At 37.7% G+C, this 24360-nt stretch overlaps 1 protein-coding gene and 1 pseudogene across 1 annotated transcript; both read right to left on the minus strand.

The window, feature by feature from the left end:
• Positions 1-4114: 4114 nt before the first annotated feature.
• LOC118828800 (olfactory receptor 4F3/4F16/4F29-like) lies at positions 4115-5053 on the minus strand. Its single transcript, XM_036735665.1, has one exon. It carries the CDS (start codon positions 5051-5053, stop codon positions 4115-4117), a length of 939 nt encoding a protein of 312 aa, XP_036591560.1.
• A 15694-nt stretch (positions 5054-20747) lies between these two features.
• LOC118828177 lies at positions 20748-21679 on the minus strand (annotated as a pseudogene).
• Between the last annotated feature and the right edge of the window lie 2681 nt (positions 21680-24360).

Below are 24360 nucleotides of genomic sequence, written 5' to 3' on the forward strand. Positions count from 1 at the left end.
TGCTTGTTGAATTTGATCAATCAACAAACATTTTTAAGTGTCTACTGTATGCCAGAGACTGCTAGACAATGAAAATGCAAATACTGTGAGATGATCTACTAGGGAGACTGGATTGAATTAAACCAAATCAAGTTGAAATAAATTGAATTTCCATCAGAAAAGAGAGAGGAAATTCACTAACATCTGTAAAAAATAAGAGAAGATATAATTCTGAAGGAATCTTTACTATAATTTAAGTAAGAAGATATAGCATTGCATTTGAGGGAAACAAATCATAATAGGGTAAAATTTTCACTGTAAAAGGAAGTACTACAGAATCCGTAAGTCTGCATTTGGGTAAATGCTGGCATAGAATAAGAACATAATGATAGGGGAATGAAATAGACCAATAAACATGTTTTCCATTTATATAATCCTTTATACATTTAAAGTATTTTCATATACATAACATTATTTTATTCTCACAATAGTCCTGTGAGGTAAATAGTGCAGGTATTATTATCCTCATTTACCTGAGGAGGAAACTAAGGTCCAGTATGAAACAGCTAATAAAGTATGAGGTCAGGACTCCAACCTAATTTTAAAATTCTTTACACTATATCATTTAGCCTCCTAATTTACAAGATAATACAAATGCAGTAAAATATTTTAAAATGAAGAAACTATAATACTAGATCGGTAGTAATACTTTATTTAAAAAATTATAGGATTCCTTATTTAAAAAAGAGTGAAAGAGATTATTTTGGTTTATTTGTTTGGTTGGTTTTTTTTTTCTATTTGAGAAAATGATTGTTTATAAAATAAGTGGTCCTTTAATCTACAAGAAAAAATTTGCACCTCAGTTTGTGCTTAGCAGTTAACTCCAACCTTAAGGCTTTTCTAATTCTCATGCTGTAATATTGTATCTCTCAACCATTCCTTTCTTTAATGAAATTTATCTTAGACTTCTCTGCTCATGATCATTTGGGTTTCCTTTTCTCTTTCTGACCACTATGTGATTGAATTTTTGCCCTTCTTTTTCCACTTATGTATAAGCATTTCTCAAATCCTATGCTCAAAACTCTCTCTATCTGCATTCCCTCTTAGTGATCTCATCAACTTCCATGGTTCCAATTATCTTAATTATGAAAATAACTGTCAAATTCATGTCTCTGGCCTTAATATTTCCTCCAGCTCCAGACCCAGGGTTCCAACTGCCTACTGTGCATTTCCACCTGCATTACAGAATTTAAAATTTTCAGAATCATAAGAAACCTCAAGTGTCATCTACTAAAATCCTTTTTTAATCCATATTTTCCTCTTAAACATTGCTAAGAAGTGCTCAATTTGCTCCTACTAGAAAATTTCCGTTGCTGAACAAGTATGGTGCATGAAAAAAATGGATTACAATTTTATATAAGAAATGATGAAATGGGTGGTTTCAGAGAATCCCAAGTAAGATTTGTATGAACTAATGCAGATTGAAGTGGAGGAAAAAGAGACCAATTTCTACTATAACAACCACATTGTAAAAATGAACTAATTTTAATTACTTAAAAACTGGGCCATTATAATGATTAGTTATGATTCCAAAAGACTAATGATGAAAAAATACCAACCACCTCTAGGCAGAGAGGTAGTAGACTCAATGTACAAAATGAGTCACATATTTTTGGATATAGACCATGTGGAAATTTGTTTAGCTTTACTATGCATTTTTCCAAGGGATTTGTTTAGTTGGTCTTTTTTCCCCCAGTGTTGGCGGTTAGAAGAGAAGGAGAGGTATTTTAAATAAATGATTGTTCAATGAAAATAAATTTAATCCAAAAGAAGAAAGCCTCCAGTGATGAGGAACAACTCACTACTTCCCAAGGCAATCTGTGCCATTTTTGCACATTATTAGGAATTTCTTCCTTACATCAAGAGTTCATATCCTGCCTCAGACTTTAACTGCATGGTCTTGGGAAAGCCACTTAATTCCAATTTGCTTTGGTTCCTCATCTGTAAAATGGGGACATACTGAAAAAGGAAATGGCAAATTACTTCAGTAACTTTGCCAAGAAAAAACCCATGGACTTTGTTCATGGGAACATACAGAGTCAGATATAATTGAACAAATTAATAAAAACTTCTACAGAAACCCCTAGGTCCAAGCAGCATATTGCTAACCTTTCTTCTATATGGCAATCCAAACACTTGACACTAGCTATCATGATATTCCTAAAGTCTTCTCTTCTGCAAGCTAATTAACCTCACATGCTTCAACCAATTTTCATATTCCAAAGTTTCCAATTTCTTTACCTTTCCATTCATCCTTCTCTGGATGTACTCTGCACGGTTAGCAACATCCTTCCCAAAATGTGGCATTCCAGAAGGGAACACAACACTAAAGATGTGATGCAGCCAGATGGACTAACACCTTCCTTGTCCTGGACAATCTCTATTAATGCAGCATTAGAGTCACATTAGTCACATTTTTGAATGATGTAGCACACTATTGACTCAAATAGAATTCACAGGCCATTAAAACTCTCGGAGCATTTTTATACAAACCCTTGTCTAACCATGCATTCTTTACCTTGTACTTATGGAGTCGATTTTTTAACTCAATTAAAACTTTAATAATACTAATAATTACATTTTCATAGGGCTTAAAGTTTACAAAGCACTTAACAAACATCATTTAGTTTTTTCCTTATAATAACCCTGGGTAGTAGGTGCTATTATTATCCCTATTTTAAAGATGAAAAAACTAAGGCTAAGAGAGGTTAAGTGACCTGCCTTATTAGATATGTGTCATCTTCAGTAGATAGACTAAACTGTATTGTCCTTTGTACATCTATCTACTGTATCAAAGCATGTTGTCATCCAGCTCACATCTGTCATTGCCAAAAGGAAATCATTAACAAATTGTCAAATACTCTTCTGAAATTCAAGAATATCTATTGTATTAACACAATAAATACAGTAATCCTATCACAAAAGGAAATATGGTTAGTCTCACACGATCAGTTTAGAATCATAGATTTAAAGCTGGAAGGACTGTTAAAATCATTCAGTATATGCTTTCACATTAGGGCTCAGAAAACTAAAACCCAGAGCTACTAAAACACTTTACCCAAAAAGCACTACTTCTTTTGATAGCCATGCTGGCCTGGAGTGATCATAACTTCCTTTCCTAAACCAGAAGCCATTCCATTAACAATGTAGTCCAGACTTTTGCTAGGAACCAGTCAAGCTAGCTATAATTTTAAAGTTTTGGTATCTTTCTTTTTTCTTGAAAATCAAGACACTTCCACATTGACTATGTCCAAAGAGGTGTGGCTCATTCTGCATATTTAGTCTATCACTGCTCTGCCAGGAGGTGGATAGTGATTCTTCATCCTTGGTCCTTTGAAATCATTATTCATTGCACTGACAATTCATAAGTAATTCAAATTTGTTCATTTTTATAATGCTATTGTCACAGTATTAATTATTCTCTTGATTTTGCTCACTTCACTCTGCATTACTTCACACAAGTGTTCCTGGATTTCTCTGAAAACATCCATTTCATCATTTCTTAAAGGCCATTTCTATTTCATTCTCCATGATTTATTAAATATTACTAACAGTGGCTCATCAGTCACATCCATCATTTTTTTTCATGACTATAAGATGTAGTACATCTAGACCTGGTGACTTGAATCATCGAGGGCAGCTTTCTTACATGCTACACTTGTCTTCACTTCAGATCCCTAATAACTATGACTGCTCTATGTTTCCCAGTCCAAAGATCTTTCTTGTTGGTAGAAGCAAAATAAGGATTGAGTAGTTCTGCCTTCTTTCAATCATCCCATCCTATTTTCAGAATGTTCTTCTTGCCCCAACATAGTTTCTTTAAAGTCTTTTGTGTTATCTAGAACATTCACTACCAATCATACCTTATTCTGGGCTTAGGTATTCTTAGAATCATTCTAGTAGGACCATGCCCCTTATTTATCTTTGGCTACATGCCCTTGATTTAGCTTCTATAATGTATACCTCCACTTGAGTGTTTTCAAAATCTAACTTTTATCTTCTCCTGTAAATAAGCTCTTCCTCTAAACTTTACTAATTCTTCTAACAGGGAGTTCTCATATCTTCATCAAATCACTTAAGAGATTTTCCTGAAACTCACAAACTGGCTGCACACTCTCCTCATTGCCACCTTCATTTCTTTGTTCCTTAAGGTATAGATGATTGGATTCAGAGAGGGAGTAAGAACTACATCAAAGACAGCAAGAAAGTTATCAAGACGTGATGTAGTATGTGGCCTTGTATAAACAAAGATCAATGGACCAAAAAATAAAACCACAACAGTGATATGAGCTGACAGAGTAGAGAGGGCCTTAGAAACACCACCTGATGAATGCTTCTGAACAGTGACTAGAATGAAAATGTAGGAGAAGATCAAGATGCAAAATACACACAGGGACATGAAGCCACTGTTAGCAGTGACTATGAACTGTAGTCTATATGTGTCTGTGCAAGCAAGTTTGATAAACCGAGGAAAGTCACAATAAAAACTATCCAGTTCATTAGGGCCACAGAAAGGCAAGTGGATGACAAAAACCAGCTGAGCCACTGAATGGATGAGGCCAATGATCCAGGCAGCAGCCAAAAGCAAAATGCACATTCTTGGACACATAATAATTAGGTAGTGGAGAGGCTTACATATGGCTACATATCTGTCAAAGGCCATTGCTATGAGTAATACCATCTCAACACCACCAATCAAATGAATAAAGAACATCTGAGTGATGCAACCATAGAATGAGATGACTTTGTGCTTTCGGAAAAGATCACTCATCATCTTAGGGGAAATGACAGAGGACATCCCCAGGTCAATAAAGGAGAGATTGGCCAGCAGGAAATACATGGGAGAGTGCAAGTGAGGGTCAGAAGTCACCGTGAGCACAATCAGGGAGTTTCCCAGCATGCTTGCCAAGTAGAACACAGAGGAGAATATAAAAAGAAAAAGTTGAATATCCCAAGAATTGGAAAGCCCCAGGAATACAAATTCAGACACCACAGAATAATTCTCTTTGTCCATTGACTCAGCAGGATCATCTCTTTATGTTACCTGTAAAAGGAAAAAGACAAGAGATTCCAAATTATTAGAAATGAGTTAACAACAGTGATGTCTGTAAAAAGAGGACTATTAAAGCATTTTCAAATGTGCAGAAGAAAGCAGAAAGAAATTCAGAAGAAAGTTCAAGCAGGACAGTTTAAAAATAACATGTATGTATGTATATATGACACAAACTTATGCATATTTACATATATTATTAATGAGTGGGATGGAATGGAGATTCAATTTCACATCAACTCCTTTTTTCTATTCTCCTATGCTCATGCAAATGCTCTTTTTTGCTGCTTAAGTTCAAAACAAAAAGTAAAATATAAAACAATATACAAAATACTGGGAATGATGTTGTAGAAGTATCTTTCTAAAACTTTCTTTTTAGTTTCTCTAGAAATTTTAAAAAATACTGTTTCTCCAGCTTACAACTCTTTCCTGACTTCTCCCTTTAAGAATGTAGTAAGAATAAGGATTAGGATTTTCCTTGGAAATGAAGTAATGGTGATCACCACATTTAACCCTTGTCTAGACATGATGATTGTGTCCCCATCACCTGAAGTGACTGATGAAATGATTTGCCTGGGGATAGGATAGGATATGATAGGATAAGATAGGATAGGATAAGAAACATAGTTAGATAGATGGACAGACAGATAGATAGTAGATAGAGATAAAAGGAGACAAAGATAGATATATAGATAGGTAGGTATAGATTTATAAAATTTGTCTCGACTTTGTCTCTTTCTCTTTTTGTGTCTCTCTGTATATCTCTGTGTCTCTGTCTGTCTCTGTCACTCTCAGCAACATCAAGTTCAGACTCTGTCATTTATTTTCTGCAGCACCTTAGCCAAGTCACCTAATTTCTCTGAGCCTTACTTTTCTCCAATATAGAATAGAAACCATACTCTGTTCCCTACCTACCTCGCAGGACTCTAGTGATAACTGAATGAAAGAATAGGTGTTTGTTATCTGAGCAGGGCTTTGTAAAAATGAGCTAATATAATTATTCCTATTAGTACTATATTGTGTAATACTCTCATACTATCAGATGGAACAGAAGATAGAGTGGTGGACTTGGAATCAGGAAGACCTGAATTCAAGTCATCCCTCAACTCTCAGATGCCTCATCTCTAAAATAGAAGAAATAAGAGTACCTACATCACAGAGTTGTTAGGAGAAGCAAATTGAATAAGTTATGGAAAGTGCTTTGCAAAACTTAAAGTTCTATATAAACTCCAACTGATACACCATTACCATCACAATGCATCCAAAAAAGGCAGAAGCAACACATGGTCACATTTAGCACTTGAAGTGTGTGCTATGAGGTGGTATTCAAGTCAGAACATGAAGTGGAACAGTGTTGTGCACAATCTTCCCCAGTGATTGAAGATTGAAAGTGTCATAAATTATATGTGGTTCTGAAGCTGAGTCATTCCCAGACCACAGAAGATCACCAGGGAAACATACACATCATGTAAATTTCTGGCTGGCTGGTTGCTGCTAGAGGTATACATGTCAGAACCATGGCAAATAGCATCAGGTGGGAAAGGATGGGTAAACCCCAGGCAACTATGGCCATGTTACTGAAAGCCTCTTGGAGAATCCCAGGAAAAGAAACTCTCCTGTTAAACTGTCCCATTCCTAATTCTTCCACATAGCAGTCACTCATGTAAAGTTAGTCAGGTCTAACAATAGTACATCAGAATGGAATCCAGAAGGAATTATTTTAAGGAACAAGTCCTCCTCTATGATAGGGATGAGTCATCTGATGCGAGGCATATCTATTGCATAACCTCAGCTAAGTTCCTTCATGCCCATGCTTATCCCCAACAATCCCCTACCAAGTGTTTTACCCTTTCCAACCTGTTAATACTATGTCATCCTACATTTTGACCCTATTTCTAGCTCCTTAGCACTGCTGATTTCACCTATAAGAAGTTTCTGCTACATAACCTTACCTAGGCCTTTCTTGCTGCTCCACAATAATTGCATTTGCATAAAACCCACTTTCTATCTCATTCCCAGTGGAAACACATTCATATCTTTTGTTCTTCTACACTCTGATCCCCATCTCATCCCCTAACACTTTTAGCAGATAGCTTTTTCTCCTGCTACACTGAGAAGACTGAGTCCATCTGAGGAATCCTTCAACTCTACTCTTTCACTCCTCAAAATCTTCTGGTAACTTCAACTGTCCTTCTCCCTATTTTTCTCAGAGAATGAAGTATCCCTACTCATTTCCAAGGTTCATCCTTCTAATTTTGCACCTTCAATCCTATTCACTCCAGACTCTTCAAGGACCTTGCTCCAGCAATAATCTCCTCCCTTATACATATTTAATCCCTTTCATTACTGGCTCCTCATTAACCTATACATATTTTCTGGTTTCCTCAATTCTGAAAAGTCTTGCTCTCATTACCTTTCTCCCCATCCACCAACATCTCTCTCTCTTCTCCTTCAATAACAAACTTCTTTAAAAAGTTGTCTACACTCCCTGTTTCCCCCTCCTCACCATGCAGTAAGTGAATCTTCAGAACCTTGCAATGCAGCTTAAACTCCTATATTTCTAAAACCATTCTCTCAAAATTCACTAGTGACACTGTCAAATCCAAAGTATTTTCTCTTTGAATCCTCCTTTTCCTCTCTGGAGGTTTTAACATTCTTTACCTCTCACTCCTTATGAATACACTCTAACTTCCAAGACACTTTACTGCCCTGGTTTTCCTCCTACCTTACTGATTGTTCCTTTTCAGTCTCCTTTCTTGGTTCCATTTTTTCTTCTGAATGTATTAAGGCCAGAGTTCCCCATGATTCTGATCTCACTCTTTTCTCTATTAACTACCAATTTTACTTAGCTACTTCATTCATTGGCGTTGTTTCTTCTATCATGTCTCTACAGAGAACTCCAAAATCTTTTTTTTTATCCTGAGTTTCAGACCCGTATCTCGAAATGCATAAGGTATATCTTCAAGTAGATGTCTACCAGAAGTAGCTCAGATTCAACCAATAGCAAAATGAACTAATTATCTCTGTCCCCACACCCATTTTTATTAATGGTAATGTTTTTCATTGAGACACCTGTGTTTGAAACTATGGTGTTAATTTGATTATTCTCTCACTCTCCCCCATTCCCCATATACTAGACACAAAGTTTTATCCAACTAATTCTAAATTTATTACCTGCTCTCTACCCTCATGGCCACTGCCTTAGTGGAGCCTTTTATAACTATATGTACAGATTGCTATGACAGTGACCTAACCTATTCCCTGTCCATCTCCACAGTTTCACCCCTCCAATCCATTCTTAACACCTTTTCCAGATTAATTTTCCTAATGAAAAAATGTGAACACATTGATCGTCAAATTAAAACTCTTCAACAGCTCCCTTGTAAACAAATCTTAGTCAAGTTCATTATCCTTAGCCTTGCCCTTAATTGAGGTCATTCATAGTCTGGAGTCACTTGATTCTCACTCTACTATTTTCCAGATGCATGATTTTATTATCAAATTAGATCTCTTGCCTTTTCTATACATATGCTATGCTACCCCACCTCCATGCATGGTCCATATTAACTGGCCCCTGCTCCTTGAATGCCACACCCAATATTTATCTACTTAAATGATAGTTTCTTTATGATACCTTCCCAAGCATCTAATAAAAAATGATATTAACCCTCTAAGAAAACAGGAGTGGAACGATTGACCTTGAAAGAACTGTCTCCAAATCTCTTCCTCTAAAACAAAAAGAAGAAAAGGAGAATGAGAGAAGATAATAGATAGTAAAGATGGGGAGAAGGTGTGATGAAGATTAGGGAGCTCTCAATAGGCCATCTCAACTTTTCATTAAAATAAAAGTCAAGATCATGTACTGAGAGTAAAGGAAGGTAGGTATGTAAAAAAAACCTAATTATTTTGCCTATTATGGATGAACAGGTAAGATTATAATGAGTCATTTCAGCTGCATGACTCCATTTAAATTTTTCTTGGCCAAGATACTGGAGTAGGTTGCTATTTCCTTCTCCAGTTCATTTTACAGATGAGGAAACTGAAGCAAACAGGGTTAGGTAACTTGCCCAGGGCCCTGCAGGTAGTAAGTGTCCATGGTCGAATTTGAATTCAGGTCCTGCTAATTCCATGGCCAGCACTCTATCCACTGCACCAACTAGGCAAGATTAGCAAAAGACAAAGAAAAGACTTTCTACACAACAACTAGTGCCCAGTTGAGTTGGAATGAGATACATTTTTAATGAACTCTATAGGAATTTGTGGTTTTCTCCAGTTCAAACTTCCTTTCCATGATTATTAAACATTATTTAGCTACTAAAATAAAGGCAGTGAGCTACACACTTCAAATAAAGACAAAAATTAAGTAATGTAGGCAATCAAGGAACTTACTTCTACTAGGTCAATGGACCATGTACACAGATAAGCAGGAGAAGGTAATTGGAAATTGGTAAGAGCATTGGCATCTTCTAGGTCCCAGAACAGCTTCAAGTAGGTGATGATACTTCAGTTGAGGCTTGAAGAAAGCTAAAGATTACAAGAGGCACAAGAACAGCTTATGTGGAGGGAGGTGACAGAATGCTGAGTTTCAGGAACCACGAGTTTGCCTAGGACAGAAATGCATGATTTGAAGCAATAAGAAATGAAAATTTAGTTTGGAGTCAGAATATAAAAGTCTTAAAACGTCAGACTGAGGAGTCTGAATTTGATCCTAGAGGCAAGAGGGAGACACAAGATTTTTGAGCAAGGGAGGAATATAGTCAGATTCTTGCCTTAGATTGTAAAGAATGAAATAACAACGTATGGCAGCATGTGATAAGTGAGCTCCAAAGTATTAGAAGTAGAAAGAGCCATACAATCCAACTCTTTCATTTTATAGATTAAAAACCTGAGACCTGGAGAGATCTAACAAGGTAAAAGTGAGAAATCCAGAACCCACACCTTAGTAAACTTGATTTCAAGGCTAATATACTTACCACTATAGCATACTGTTTCAGTAGAAATTAGGAGGAGATGGAGACTGCTATGGGCTCAGTGGGAGGGATTGCAGTCAGGGGAAGGAATAGAGAAAGCATCACCTGGCATAATGAAAAGAGCACCTATTTTGCAATTGTGACTATTTAATCAGGAATGTTACCTTTCTAAGGTTTGATTTCCCCATCTATAAAATAAGGAAATGGCACTAGATGAGTTTCAAGATACTATGCAGGTATTAGGGAAAAGTAATTACATAAATATTGGGAAATGGTTTGAAAATCATCCCCAGAAATGAAAATAGACTAGTCAGATTGAACTCAGATGTTCAGGATTTCATGATTCAGCCTACCATGTTACCTATCTTGACTTAGACTTTAGTAGGAGGTATAGTATAAGTGTTTGCTGGCTGAAAAATGTAAGTTAGTGCAGAGGTTTGGTAATTAAAGGAAATAAAAAGAAACAATCAAAAGTACATGAGGATTGTGAATTTTTAATATGAGGAAAAATTGGAGGCAAAGAAATCAAAGGAGAGAAAAAATGAAGATGCAAGAAGAGGGCTGCCTGAGCAATCAGTGAAGGCAAAAGGAGAGAGATGGTCTTAAAGGCATAGGTGGAAAGATTAACATCTAAGATAAAGTTTTGCCAAATCTATTCCTCTGAAGCAAAGGAGAAGAAAAGGAGAATAGGAGAAGACAAATAAGAAAGGTGGTGAGTAAGTGTACTAACCAGTAAATGGAAGGAAGATTGCTGAGCTCTCAGTTGGTAGGTAGTATCTCCTTTTTCAGTAAAGTGGAAGAGAAGGCTATCTGCTGAGAGTGAGAATTGAGTAGCATGGGAGACTAATGCGGGAAAAGGTTTAGAATCACTACTGTAGTCCAATGGATGTGGTTAAAAAGAAACAAAGTAAAACCTTGCTATACAGCAAGGACCTAGGTAAGTTTGAATAGTTTAAATTTGCAGTGAACTTCACCAGTTAGGGTTTGTAACTTTCTCTAGAAATGTTAGGCAGCATGGATGGACATGAAAGAAAACAGAAGGACAGATAATGGAACCTTCCCAGTGCTGGAGATTTTCATTACTAGCAGAATAAATCTAGAAGCAATAGAAGCTAGCACTAAATGGAGTTGACTATGGAAAGGGTCAACTATGAAGTTTAGAACGCATAGGGAGCCAAGCAAAATTGAACAGATGTCATATTCAGAGAGTATGGAGAAGGTAAGAGATTTTCACAGGGAACAGAAGCAGTTCAGTAAGTATGAAGTCTCTGGCACTTCTCCTACCTGATGAAATTAAATTAATTTTCCAGGTGTATATGCCCATTTCCATAATCTTAAATCCTTCAAATTGATTCTCCTTTGCTGTGCTTAGTTCCTTCTTCCCTCCCCCTTTTTGGATTCTATCCTAGGAAGAAGCAGCTCTTTATTATGCTATGCAATGGCCACTGCCTTATCATGGTCTGGTCACCCCTGGAATGTGGAGATGTGCACTGTCTTCTTCCTGCTGGAGGATTTATTCCTACATTTGCCACCTACCTCTTCTCTCACAGGACTTGACATTACAGCATTGATAAGAAGTCTGAGGGCCTCTCAAACCTCAGCCTTCTCTGCCTTATAGTGACCAGAAGCTCTAAGAGCATCATAAAATGTTAGCATACGTGGAAAGGCAGTTCATTAGCAACACTACTGGGGCACAACCAAGTGATTCTGCAGAAGCTGTGATTGCCAGCCTGAGATCATTTGGCCAGAAGAATTGTCTCCCAGGATTCTATTGATTTTCCCATGATAACTAAGGGCAGAATCAGTTAATAAGAGATGGTTAGGAAGAAGTATGAATGTCTCTTTTGACTCTTTTCTGTACTAGCTTTCAAATCATTGTTTCATGAAATGGCAGTTGAGGAATGTCCATGGAATATTTTCAAAATATGTAATTTCACACTCATAAATTAAAATATTTCCTTTACTTTCCCAAATTCTAAGCAAGAGGTGGGGAACCTGCAGCTTTGAAGCCACATGTCACCCTCCATGTTCTCAGGTGTGACTCTTTGACTGAATCCAAACTTCACAGAACAAATCCCCTCAATAAAAGGATGTGTTCTGTACAACTTGGACTCAATCAAAAGGTCATACACAAAGACTTAGAAGGCTACATGTGACCTCAAGGCCACAGTTTCCCCACCACTGTATCTAGCCTACTTCCTACACCAGTGACTGTAGGTAAGTAAAAGAAAAAAGTGTATAGAAATTTCATATAAAAAATTATCCTGCAGTGTAGGGTCTACAGCTTAAACTATCCAAATAGGAGAAGGATCTATGCTTTTACAATCATGGGGAACTCATGACTTACTAGATAAATCTTAGATACCTATTAAGTGAACAAAGGGATAAAATGACTAGCTCAGGGTCACACAACTAATAAGATTTTTGATGCATCGTCTTCCTGACTCTGAGCTTGTGTTCTGTCCTCTACACCAGGATTGTCCAACGTCTGGTTTTTATTGAAACAATAGACAATATATTTTGATTTGCCATTTTAGTGAGAGATCTTTGCTAGATTGGCTTCTTTTAATAAAGCATTTATGTAAATTTCTATGGTTGTAGGCTGGCCACATAAATTGCACTGTGGGCTGCATGAGGCTGGCAGGCCACATTCTGGACAGCCCTGCTCTATACCATACTGCCTCTACATGCTTGAATCACAATCTCCATAAAAGATACTACAACAAAGTTCCAGACAGCTAATTGCTATATCTATTACTTTTTCCCTTAAAATATGTATAATGCAGAAGTGTATAGAAACTGAAGCTGGTCATGAAAAAATGAAGTTCTCATTTGACATTTGAAAGTTTCAAGACAAGTCCAGTGCCTCCAAGAAGCAGCTACTGAAGATGAAGAAGAAATAAGAAAATCAAAGAGGACTGTTCCATCTCCTGGAGGATTGGACAAGGAGCCAGGCTTGAAGCAATGGCCACTCCAGGCATGCAGATACAAGGAAAGTGGGACAGGATCAGCATGCCTGACTGACATGAGACTCTAGAGAAACCCTAGAAGACAGGCCTAAAGCCAAAATAATCTTGTGCTGGTCTACTCCATGATTTGAGGGCTAAAGGCATAGATTCACAAGGAGGACTGTGGATGAAAAGAGAGTTACCATGGCCAGGGTGGAGAAGTATGCCAGGAGACAGAAGGAAGCTGCAGGTTGTGGCAGTGGGCAGGACATAGACTAAACCACTGAGTCCAGCTCCCAGTTTCAGGCTAGGACTCTTGTCTCAGGACAGGTCTATGAAAGAAAGCAGGGTCTTTTTAATAGATAGATCAATAGATAGATAGATAGATGATATATGCATGATAGCTACATACCTATATACATATGCGTGTGTATGTGTCTAATCTGGGTGGCCCATGAGGCATTTTGCCTGCTGCTGCCTAGGCATGATATTGGGATTGATGGACAGAATGAGTACTCCCTATGGGCCTGTATGAGAAGAATCCATAAAGAATAAACTTTGGGAGGAGGACATATAAGGAAAAGTCACTTCTTCATTGCGCCACTAACTTCCCAGTTCTATTTTCTCTCCACAGATCTTGCCCTAAAGAGAGTCTGAAATCCCGTGTATCCTCTTTCAAAGTGATAAATAAGAATTTCTCTCATCTCTAAAGGTCTTGAGGTAGCCCCCAACTCATAAGTCAATCATACAGCAAGTGATCATTCTCTCTACCAATTCTAAATCATACCTAAGCAAAAACATACCCAAGAATGTCCTTGAGCAGGTTATATAAATAAATTATAAACTTCTAGGGATCATCCTATCCAGACACTATAGTAAGCAATGACAAGACCGCAGTGCAGCCACCTCACCCAGGAATGAGTCAAAGCAGTGTCTTCCAAACCGCAGTGTGCACAGGTCCTGGCTTAGGCATAATCTCAACCCACTCTGAGATTTTAGCAGGGCTTATAGCAATTCAGCAAAGAGCAACCTGGACTCTGGCACAAAGTCCTAGGCCAAGAATATTAGCAAATAAGAAAGTCTTAACAATAAATAAATACTATGCAAAGTCAGCTACCTGTGCAGAGTCAGTACCAGTGATCTGATTTTAAAAGTTGTTTAGACTTTGAGTGCATGGACAGCCAACCTGCAGGACATGGGGGTCTGCATGCATACTAATGCCATCTCTCTATGATACTGTAATGAAGTGGTACTAATTTCATTTCCTCATCGATCGCATTTACCAATCAACATACTTTCACCTTCATATGAAAGTTGCTTATTCCTCTCTATTAAAAGCAGGAGAGCCACTGACTCCAACTGCTTGCTGCCTTGATGTGCTAATAAGCTCCTTTGTCTTATTTCCCCAAGTTTGCCTAATTGACCAGGATGAGGCTAAACCAGGGTTTTCTCTAAATAATACAATGGCAAGAGAAAGTGTCAGAAGAAAGAATTACTCCAAAATAATTACAAATAAAATCTTAACCAGCTTGAACCTCATGATAAGCCATTTCAACTACATTCTAACTAGAAGAATTAAAATAGCTCATCACCATGATCTTGATATTTCTACTTTGCTCTTCTCCACCCTAGAAAACTATATTCTCAGCTTCTTCACCTATCTCCCACTGAAATCTTCCTCTCCCACCCAGAATTTGATCTTCATTTTACCCTTCCAATTTCTGAAATTTCTTAACAATCGTCCTCTTGGATCAAATCAGTCACAGAGTTCTATAGCTTTTAATGCTATAATATTTCTTATATCCTTCCCCTCCTTTTTAGTCCCACCAACAAGCTAGTTAAAAATTTCAATAACTCTCACTTGGACTGTTACAATAACTCCTAATTGTTATTTTTATATCCAGTTTCTCTTTACATAATCCATCCTGCTATCCAATTAATATTCCTGAAACACAACTTTGATGTCACCTTTCTCATCAATAAACTTCAATGGCTCCCCATTGTTGACCAAGTGAAATCCAAATTCCTTTGTATAACATTCAAAACCACTATAATTTCATTACCTTTCCAATTTTATCTCTTAAAATTCCCCTACATACACACACACAAAGACACACACACGTACATGTACTTTTCACAAAAAAGGACTATTTTTCTCATTTCCAAAAACTTGCTCTATATTTTTCCACCCTTTTGCTCCTTCTCATACTATTTCTTATAGCTGCAATGTTCTGCTTTGCACCTTAGCTATGTTCAGACATATTCTTTCTATCCATGCTTCAATTGCCATTTTAGGTACCACCTCTTCCATAAAGCTTATTCTGACCACTCCAACTCATAATGACCTCTCCATTCTCTAAACTAATAACATTCACTGACTAGAGTTAATACCAGTAGGCATATACCCTGAGGTCTGTTCCTCTCTGTTGGCATGTAATCACGCACCACCTTTTGTTAACTCTTGAATTGGTATCAAAAATTGTCATTTAACATCTCTGGTGTCATTTGACTTTTTGTGGTTGCATGCTTTCTGTCTACAATTAGATTATAAAGTCCTTGAGGGCCTGACAAAATATCATCCTTCTATTCATATGCCACAATTCCTTTTAATGTATACAACACATTGTTTAAACCCAGTAGGTTTGTGTGGAATGAATGAAGTGATGAAATTTGATAGCACCATGAAGGAATGGATAGGTGGATAAAAAAGTTAAAATTTGATCACAATTTAAAGGTGTAGCATGACAGATTATAATAAAGGTTTGAGGTAGGGAGAACTGAGGAATAATGACAAAAAACATAAGACTTGGTGTGATGAAGTATAAGACCAGAAAGGTCCAAAGTAGCAAGAAGGAGTTCCACGCTATGACCAGCATAAGGAAAGTACTACATCATCTCTGTGGAAACAGGATTCCTGGCTTCTTTTAAGCACAACTCAGGTCTAGCTACAGCTACTATACATGGCCTTGACTGATTTCTACAGGTACTAGCACTCTCTCACTCTTAAAATTCATCTGTACTACTTTTTATGTACTTTATATTTACTACTCTTGCCATGATTTATCCCACTCCCCAACCCCAAGGGCAGCCTTGCCAGAATTCAAGTTCCATGAAGGAAAGAAGGATTTTGTTTTGAATTTGTATGCTTAGAACATTAGAAGCATTTCATAAATATTTGTTCAATTGAATTTGTAGCTAGGTGGAACAATGGATAGAATGCTGAACCTAGAATCAAGAAGACCTGAATTCAAATCCAGACTCAGTAACTTACTAGCAAGGTGATGCTCAGTAAGTTATTTAACCACTATATGCCTCAGTTTCCTCAGCTATAAAATGGGGATAACAATACCTACTCGATAGGGTTGTTGTGAGAGTCAAATGAGACTATATAGGTAAAGTGCATAGAATAGTGACTAACATATTGTTGGCACTTAGTGAATACATGTTTTCTTCCTTTCCCATTCCTCTTTTAATAGAGACTATCTATGAACCACCAAATTGGGACAATTAGACTGACTTAGAAATGATGAATGAATAAAGTAAAATACAAGAGTGTTAGTAATGAGAGACTGTAAATATACAAAATAGGTTAACAGAACTCCTTATCAGAACAGAAATCAAAGGGGATTCAGGGTACAGAACAAAGGACAGAATAGATCATTCTAGTATACCAGTGGTCATCCCAATAAACAGGAAAGGGTAAAACACTTTACTTTGGTCCTTATTAGTTACCAGGTAGTAGTGCAAGGGATTAGTGTGGATAGGTACCAATATAATAATAATCACAACAAAATCATTTCCAAGTGAATCAATTGACCAGCAAGCAGTTATTAAGCACGTATTATGTTCAAAACACTGCATTACTACTGGGATTACAAACACAATAATGAAACTCATTGTCTCCAGGAGCTTAAATTCTGTTGAGGGAGGGAATAGGGAGGAATGAATAACTAAAAATTTTGGTGAGAGATGGAAAACCAAAGGAATCTCTTGGGAAGTTATTGAATATTAGAAAAAATGTTTAAATGCAAGTTTTAATTTGGGAAATAATGAGATTAAAAATTAAAATTCAAAGACAAACAGGAAGGCTGGAGACTATTTTTACAAAATCTTATTGGAAGTCCAGAGCAAACACATGTAAAAGAGAAGGAGTAGTAGTCAAAAGGAGTATTAAATGGGGGGGCAGAGCCAAGATGGCGGCTGGTAAGCACGGACTAGAGTGAGCTCCGTACCTGAGTCCCTCCAAAAACCTATAAAAATGGCTCTGAACCAATTCTAGAACGGCAGAACCCACAGAACAGCAGAAGGAAGCAGGGCTCCAGCCCAGGACAGCCCGGATAGTCTCTGGGTGAGCTCTATTCCACACGGAGCTGGGAGCTGGGAGCTGGGAGCTGGAACGGAGTGGAGCAGAGCCCAGCCTGAGCGGCGTGGACGATCCAGTCCAGAAGCCGGGCGGAGGGGGCCCTAGCGCCCTGAATACGTGAGCAGTTACCAGACCCCTCGACCCACAAACACCAAAGACTGCGGAGAAGGTTAGTGGGAAAAGCTGCGGGAGTGGAAGGAGTTCGCGGTTCGGCTTCCAGCCCCGGGGGCAGCGGAGGTGGGGCAGCTACAGCTGTTGTTACTTCCGGCCCCAGGCCCACCTGGTGGGGGGAATTAAGTGGCGGATCACAGCAGGGGTGCACAGCCTGCCGAAGATCTGAGCCCAGTCTGGACTGGGGGTCCTTGGGGAAGGAGGAGTGCGGCTCTGACAGAGCTGGCACCTCCCCCCCAAACGTAGAACATAGAACTCTGTAATCTACAAGCAGTCATACCCCACTGAAAAACTCAAGGGTCAAGTTAGTTGGTTGGGAATATGGCCAGGACGCGAAAACGCGCCCAGATTCAGTCTCAGACTTTGGATTCTTTCTTTGGTGACAAAGAAGACCAAAACATACAGCCTAAAGAAGACAGCAAAGTCATAGAGCCTACAACCAAAGCCTCCAAGAAAAACATGAACTGGCCCCAGACCATAGAAGAACTCAAAAAGGATTTGGAAAAGCAAGTTAGAGAAGTAGAGGAAAAATTGGGAAGAGAAATAAGAAGGATGCGAGAAAACCATGAAAAACAAGTCAATGACTTGCTAAAGGAGACCCAAAAAAATACTGAAAAATACACTGAAGAAAACAACACCTTACAAAATAGACTAACTCAAATGGCAAAAGAGCTCCAAAAAGCCAATGAGGAGAAGAATTCCTTGAAAGGCAGAATTAGCCAAATGGAAAAGGAGGTCCAAAAGACCACTGAAGAAAATACTACTTTAAAAATTAGATTGGAGCAAGTGGAAGCTAGTGACTTTATGAGAAATCAGGATATTATAAAACAGAACCAGAGGAATGAAAAAATGGAAGACAATGTGAAATATCTCCTTGGAAAAACCACTGACCTGGAAAATAGATCCAGGAGAGATAATTTAAAAATTATTGGACTACCTGAAAGCCATGATCAAAAAAAGAGCCTAGATACCATCTTTCAGGAAATTATCAAGGAGAACTGCCCTGATATTCTAGAGCCACAGGGCAAAATAGAAATTGAAAGAATCCATCGATCGCCTCCGCAAATAGATCCCAAAAAGAAATCTCCTAGGAATATTGTTGCCAAATTCCAGAGCTCCCAGATCAAGGAGAAAATACTGCAAGCAGCCAGAAAGAAACAATTTGAATATTGTGGAAACCCAATCAGAATAACCCAAGATCTGGCAGCTTCTACATTAAGAGATCGAAGGGCTTGGAATGCGATATTCCGGAGGTCAATGGAGCTAGGATTAAAACCTAGAATCACCTACCCAGCAAAACTAAGTATCATGTTCCAAGGCAAAATATGGACTTTCAATAAAATGGAGGACTTTCAAGCTTTCTCAGTGAAAAGACCAGAACTGAATAGAAAATTTGACTTTCAAACACAAGAATCAAGAGAAGCATGAAAAGGTAATCAAGAAACGGAAATTGCAAGGGACTTACTAAAGTTGAACTGTTTTGTTTACATTCCTACATGGAAAGATGATGAGTATGATTCATGAGACCTCAGTATTAGGGTAGTTGAAGGGAATATGCATATATATATGCATATATATATGTTTATGTATATATATAAGTGAATGTGTATGTATGCATGTATCTATGTGTATATGTATGTATGTGTATGTATGTGTATATATATATATATATATATATATATGTAAAAGAGAGAGAGCAGACACAGGGTGAGTTGAGGATGAAGGGAAGATAGCTAAAAGAAATAAAATGAAATTAAGGGATGAGAGAGTAACTTACTGAGAGAGGGAGATAGGGAGAGATAGAATGGGGTGGATTATCTCCCATAAAGGTGGCAAGAGGAAGCAGTTCTAGGAGAGGAGGGGAGTGGGCAGGTGAGGGGGGAATGAGTGAACCTTGCTCTCATCAGATTTGGCCTGAGGGGGAATACCATACATACTCAGTTGGGTATCTTACCCCACAGGAAAGAAGAGGGAGGAAGATAAAAAAAAAAATAAAAGGCAGGGGGATGATGGAGTGGAGGGCAGATGGGGGTGGAGGTAATCAAAACAAACACTTTGGAAAGGGGACAGGGTCAAGGAAGAAAATTCAATAAAGCGGGATGGGTTGGGAAGGAGCAAAATGTAGTTAGCCTTTCACAACATGAATATTGTGGAAGGCTTATACATAATAATACATGTGTGGCCAAGGTTGAATTGCTCAACTTCTTAGGGAGGGTGGGTGGGAAGGGAAGAGGGAAGGGAATTTGGAACTCAAAGTTTTAAAATCGGATGTTCAAAAACAAAAAAACTTTTTGTATGCAACTAAAAAATAAGATACACAGGCAATGGGGCGTAGAAATTTATCTTGCCCTACAAGAAAGGAAGGGAAAAGGGGATGAGAGGGGAGGGGGGTGATAGAGGGGAGGGCTGACTGGGGAACAGGGCAACCAGAATATATGCCATCTTGGAGTGGGGGGGGAGGGCAGAAATGGGGAGAAAATTTGTAATCCAAACTGTTGTGAAAATCAATGCTGAAAACTAAATATGTTAAATAAATAAATTGCATTAAAAAAAAAGAAAGAAATGTGGACTAAAGAAAAATGTATGGTATAACTTATGCCATTAGATAAATAAAAGTCACAACTCTTATGGAGCCTTAGTTTAAAAAAAAATAAAAATAAAAACATTACCCTGAAAAGGAAAAAAAAAAAAAAAAAGGAGTATTAAATGGCAAACAAGTTAACACAGAGTACAGTGTTTCACATTTCTTAAAAAGCTGAAAATTTTTAATTTTTTAAAAAAAATATCTTCAAAAAATTTGAGGAGAGCCTAACCTAGCAAAATTGGGGAGTATTCCTTGTTAAGTGCAGAATAAATGTTAAGCAGATCAAACCAAAATCAAACAACCTCACAAAGGACTTTAAAGAAAGCAATAAAAAATCTTTTAAAATATCACAACATGAATAGTATTAATAGTTTAATTATCCACAAATACATAGGCAAATGCAAATCCATTTTTAGATTTTTTTTGTGTAGACAGTTGCCAAACATACAACCTGAACCATTCTTCCAGCTTCAGACCCATGTTTCCAGTTGTACGTAATTCCATTTTAATGTTCTTCCATAAATTCAAACAATGTGTCCCCAGCCATCTTTTCTTCTTCAAATGAGTTCTTCTAATTTTTTATTTATAATCATCAGAGATTTGGGTGTCCTCATCAAGTCATTTATGAGACGTTACTGAAACTGACAAGCTGGCTGCACACTCTCCTTTTTGCCAACTTCGTCTCTTAGTTTCTGAGTATACAGATGACTGGATTTAGAAAAGAAGTCAGAACTACCTCAAAGATAGCAAGATATTTGTCTTGGTGTAATGGGTTCACTGGCCATGTATAGAAAGATAACCATGGAACAAAAAACAAAATCACCACAATGATGAGAGATGAAAGAGTAGAGAAAGCCTTAAGAGAAGCACTTCGTGAATTCTTTTGAAAAGTGACTAGAACAAAAATGTAAGGTATGACCGACACGTAGACACCTATGTACATGAAGCTGCTATTGATGATGATCATGAGATTTACTCTATATGTTTCAGTAAAGGCAAATTTGATGAACCGAGGGAGATCATAATAAAAACTGTATAGCTCATTGGTGGCGCAGAAAGGTAGGTTAATTATAAAAGCCATTTTGACCAGTTAATGGATCAGGCCAATAATCCAGGCAGCAGACAAAAGCAAAGTGCACATTCTTGGGCACCTAATAATGAGAAAATGGAGAGGCTTACATATGGCTACATATCTGTCAAAGGCCATGGCTAAGCAGCACCATCTCAGCATCAAAAATCAAGTGAATAAAGAACATCTGCATGATGCAGGCTGAGAAAGAAATGATTTGTGCTTCTGAAAAGGTCACATATCATCTTAGGGGAGGTGGCAGAGGAAAGCCCCAAGTTGTTGAAGCAGAGGATGGCCAGCAGGAAGTACATGGGAGAGGGTAAGTGAGGGTCAGAAGTGACTGTGAACATAATGAGGGAATTTCCCAGCATGATTTCCAAAAAGAGCACAGAAGAAAATGCAAAGAGTAGAAGATGAATATCCCAAGAATTGGAAAGTCCCAGGAACACAAACTCAAACACTACAGTGTGATTCACTCTGTCCATTGACTCAGTCAGCAGGGCCACCTCTGAAATTACCCTAAGAAAAAGATGAAGAAAGAATCCAAATTACTAGATATGTAAATAATATCCCAGAATCCAAGTCCATTCAACAGATAGGTATCAAGGGTATATTATAATTTATATAATTAAAATTTAGCTGGAAAGTCACCGCATAGAGTAGGGCTCCAAGTTAACACCATGACCTCCTATGACACTCTTCAAGCTCTTTCCTGGAAAGACTTTCCTGAATGCAAAGTCATGACAGCTGCGTAGTAATTCATGGGCGGGGGGAGCAGAGCAAGATAACAAAGGAGGATCATAAAAGAAAAAGAAAGAATTCATGAATTCATTTATGCCACTCTGCAATTGATGATTTTTATTGATGAATATTTCCATAGCAAATTTACTGCTCTTTTGTTTCTTTTTGTACCATGGACTATTCCTGTCTTATCAAGAACATTTGGGACCTCTGATTCACACTCTCTCCATGTGTTAGCAGAGCACCCACTGGCCTTTGATCACTTAGTCAGCAAAAAAGCATTTATTAAGCACCTATTATATGTGTGCGAGGCTCTGTGCTAAACACTGGGGATACAAATAGAGGACCAGCATCAATGTAAAATTCTGCTGTTTTCATCATTTAGACATGTCTATGTGTTCCAAACAATGGTGTTGTTTTCATTTTTATTTCACTTAAATTATATTCTAGTCAAAAGATCCTGTACATCTGTTTCCAAAATATCTCTTAAACACATCCTCTCCTCTTTTTCTCCACCATCAATATTTCCCTAGTATAGATCTTAATTTTCACCTATATAAACTGTTGCAGTAACCTCTGATTGCATCTGATTTCCCCCCCCCCCCAATTTCTCCCCTCTCCAATCCCAGTCCCTCCTCCACATCTCTTGAAGCTTAAGCTTCTTGACCTATGGATTAGATCATGTCAATCAACTGCTTAAAAGAATTTGACACCTCTATACTAAATGCAGTCAAGTTTAGGAACCTTAGTCTACAACTCAAGGTCATCCACAATCTGGCACTACCTTACATTTCCTGGCTTATTTTATACCAGTCCTTTCTTAATGACATAACCTTCCCCAATACTGAGTCTCTGACCTTCACTAAATATATTCTGTCCTTTGCAACATTCATAACGTGGTGCACTCTGTTCTCTACTTGATCTATACCCAATATGTCCCTAATGAAATGAAAATTTCTGCGTGAAATTCTCCCAACCCCTGCCACCAAAAAAAATAATGGCCACAAAACATAGCCTAATATTTTACTTGCATTTCCCTTCATCAATTCAATTTAATACATATGTATTCATCCATGAGAATTTATTAGATACGGACTACATGGCAGCTAGTCTAGGAACTGGAGACAAAGACAAAAATTAAATAATATCTATAATGAATAAGTTTGCAGTCTACTAGGGCACTAGGACATGTGCACAGTTAACAGAAGATAATTTGAAGAGGGAGAAGCCACTGACAATTGGGTTTGGGGGACAATTATGAAGGATATGGTAATTGAGCTTATATTTGAAGAAAACTAAAGCTCTCAAGAGGCAGAGATATGGAGGTCAGCATGTGTAAAGGGCAGATGGAAAGATGAATACATAGGGTAGCTAGCTTAATTAGTTAGTTAATTTTAAATTTACCTGGAAAGGAGATTTAGTGAAAGGCAGTAGTGAAGAATAAATCTAAAAAAGGAAAATTAGAGGCTAAATGTTGTCTGAGAAATTGAATTTGATCCTAGAAGCAATATGAAGCCCCTGCAGATTTTTAAATAAAGAAATAACTAGTCAGACCTTTGCCTTTAAAAGATTATGAAAAGTAAACTAATTAGTAGAGGAAGAGAAGTGAAGCACAGAATTTCAGGGCTGGAATGGACCAATCGAACTCCCTCATGGATCATCAACCACCTATTGGATTTTTCTCTCTGGATGTCTCAGGGACATCTAAAATTTAATAGGCTCATAATGGGACTCATCTTTCCACAAAAAACCTAGTCTTCATACAAGCTTCTCATTTTCTGTCTCAAAAGTAAAACCATTCTTCCAATCTTTGAAGTTCATAACCTTGACATTGTACTTAACTCACCACTCACCCTTGCTTCACATATACAATAAATTGCTAAATCTTGCCATTCTACATCTACAACACATCTCTCATCTTGTCCTTTCTATCACACAGCCCATATCCTAGGTTAGGTCCCCATTTACCTGTAGCCTGGACTATTATAACTGCCTCCTTACTTCATATCTCTCCTCAGTACAGTCCATTCCCCAAACAGCTGTCAAAGTGTTTTTTTTTTTCTTAAGTCCAAGTCTCAATCAGTCACTTCCCGGCTCATAAAACTTCCTTCTAGGATCAAATATAAACTTCTCCATTTGGCTTTCAAAACCTTCACAACTTGTTCCAATCTATTTTAGTAGCATTATATATTACTCCCCTTTCCACACTCTCCAATCTAGCCAAACTGGTCTTCTTTCTATTCTTCACAAAAGACATTCTTCCATGTCTCTCTTTCCCTTGGCACTGGCCATCTTCTGTGCTTAGAAAACACTGACTTCTTCCTTCAAGATGTAACTCAAGCTTCACTTTAAACACTTGGGTCCCTGACAGCTTTCTGATCCTATCAGGAGATGAAATTAAGTTCATTTTCCTGGTGGATACCTA

The sequence above is a fragment of the Trichosurus vulpecula genome, chromosome 8, assembly GCF_011100635.1.
Source record: "Trichosurus vulpecula isolate mTriVul1 chromosome 8, mTriVul1.pri, whole genome shotgun sequence".
In the NCBI taxonomy this organism is placed as follows: Eukaryota; Metazoa; Chordata; class Mammalia; order Diprotodontia; family Phalangeridae; genus Trichosurus; species Trichosurus vulpecula.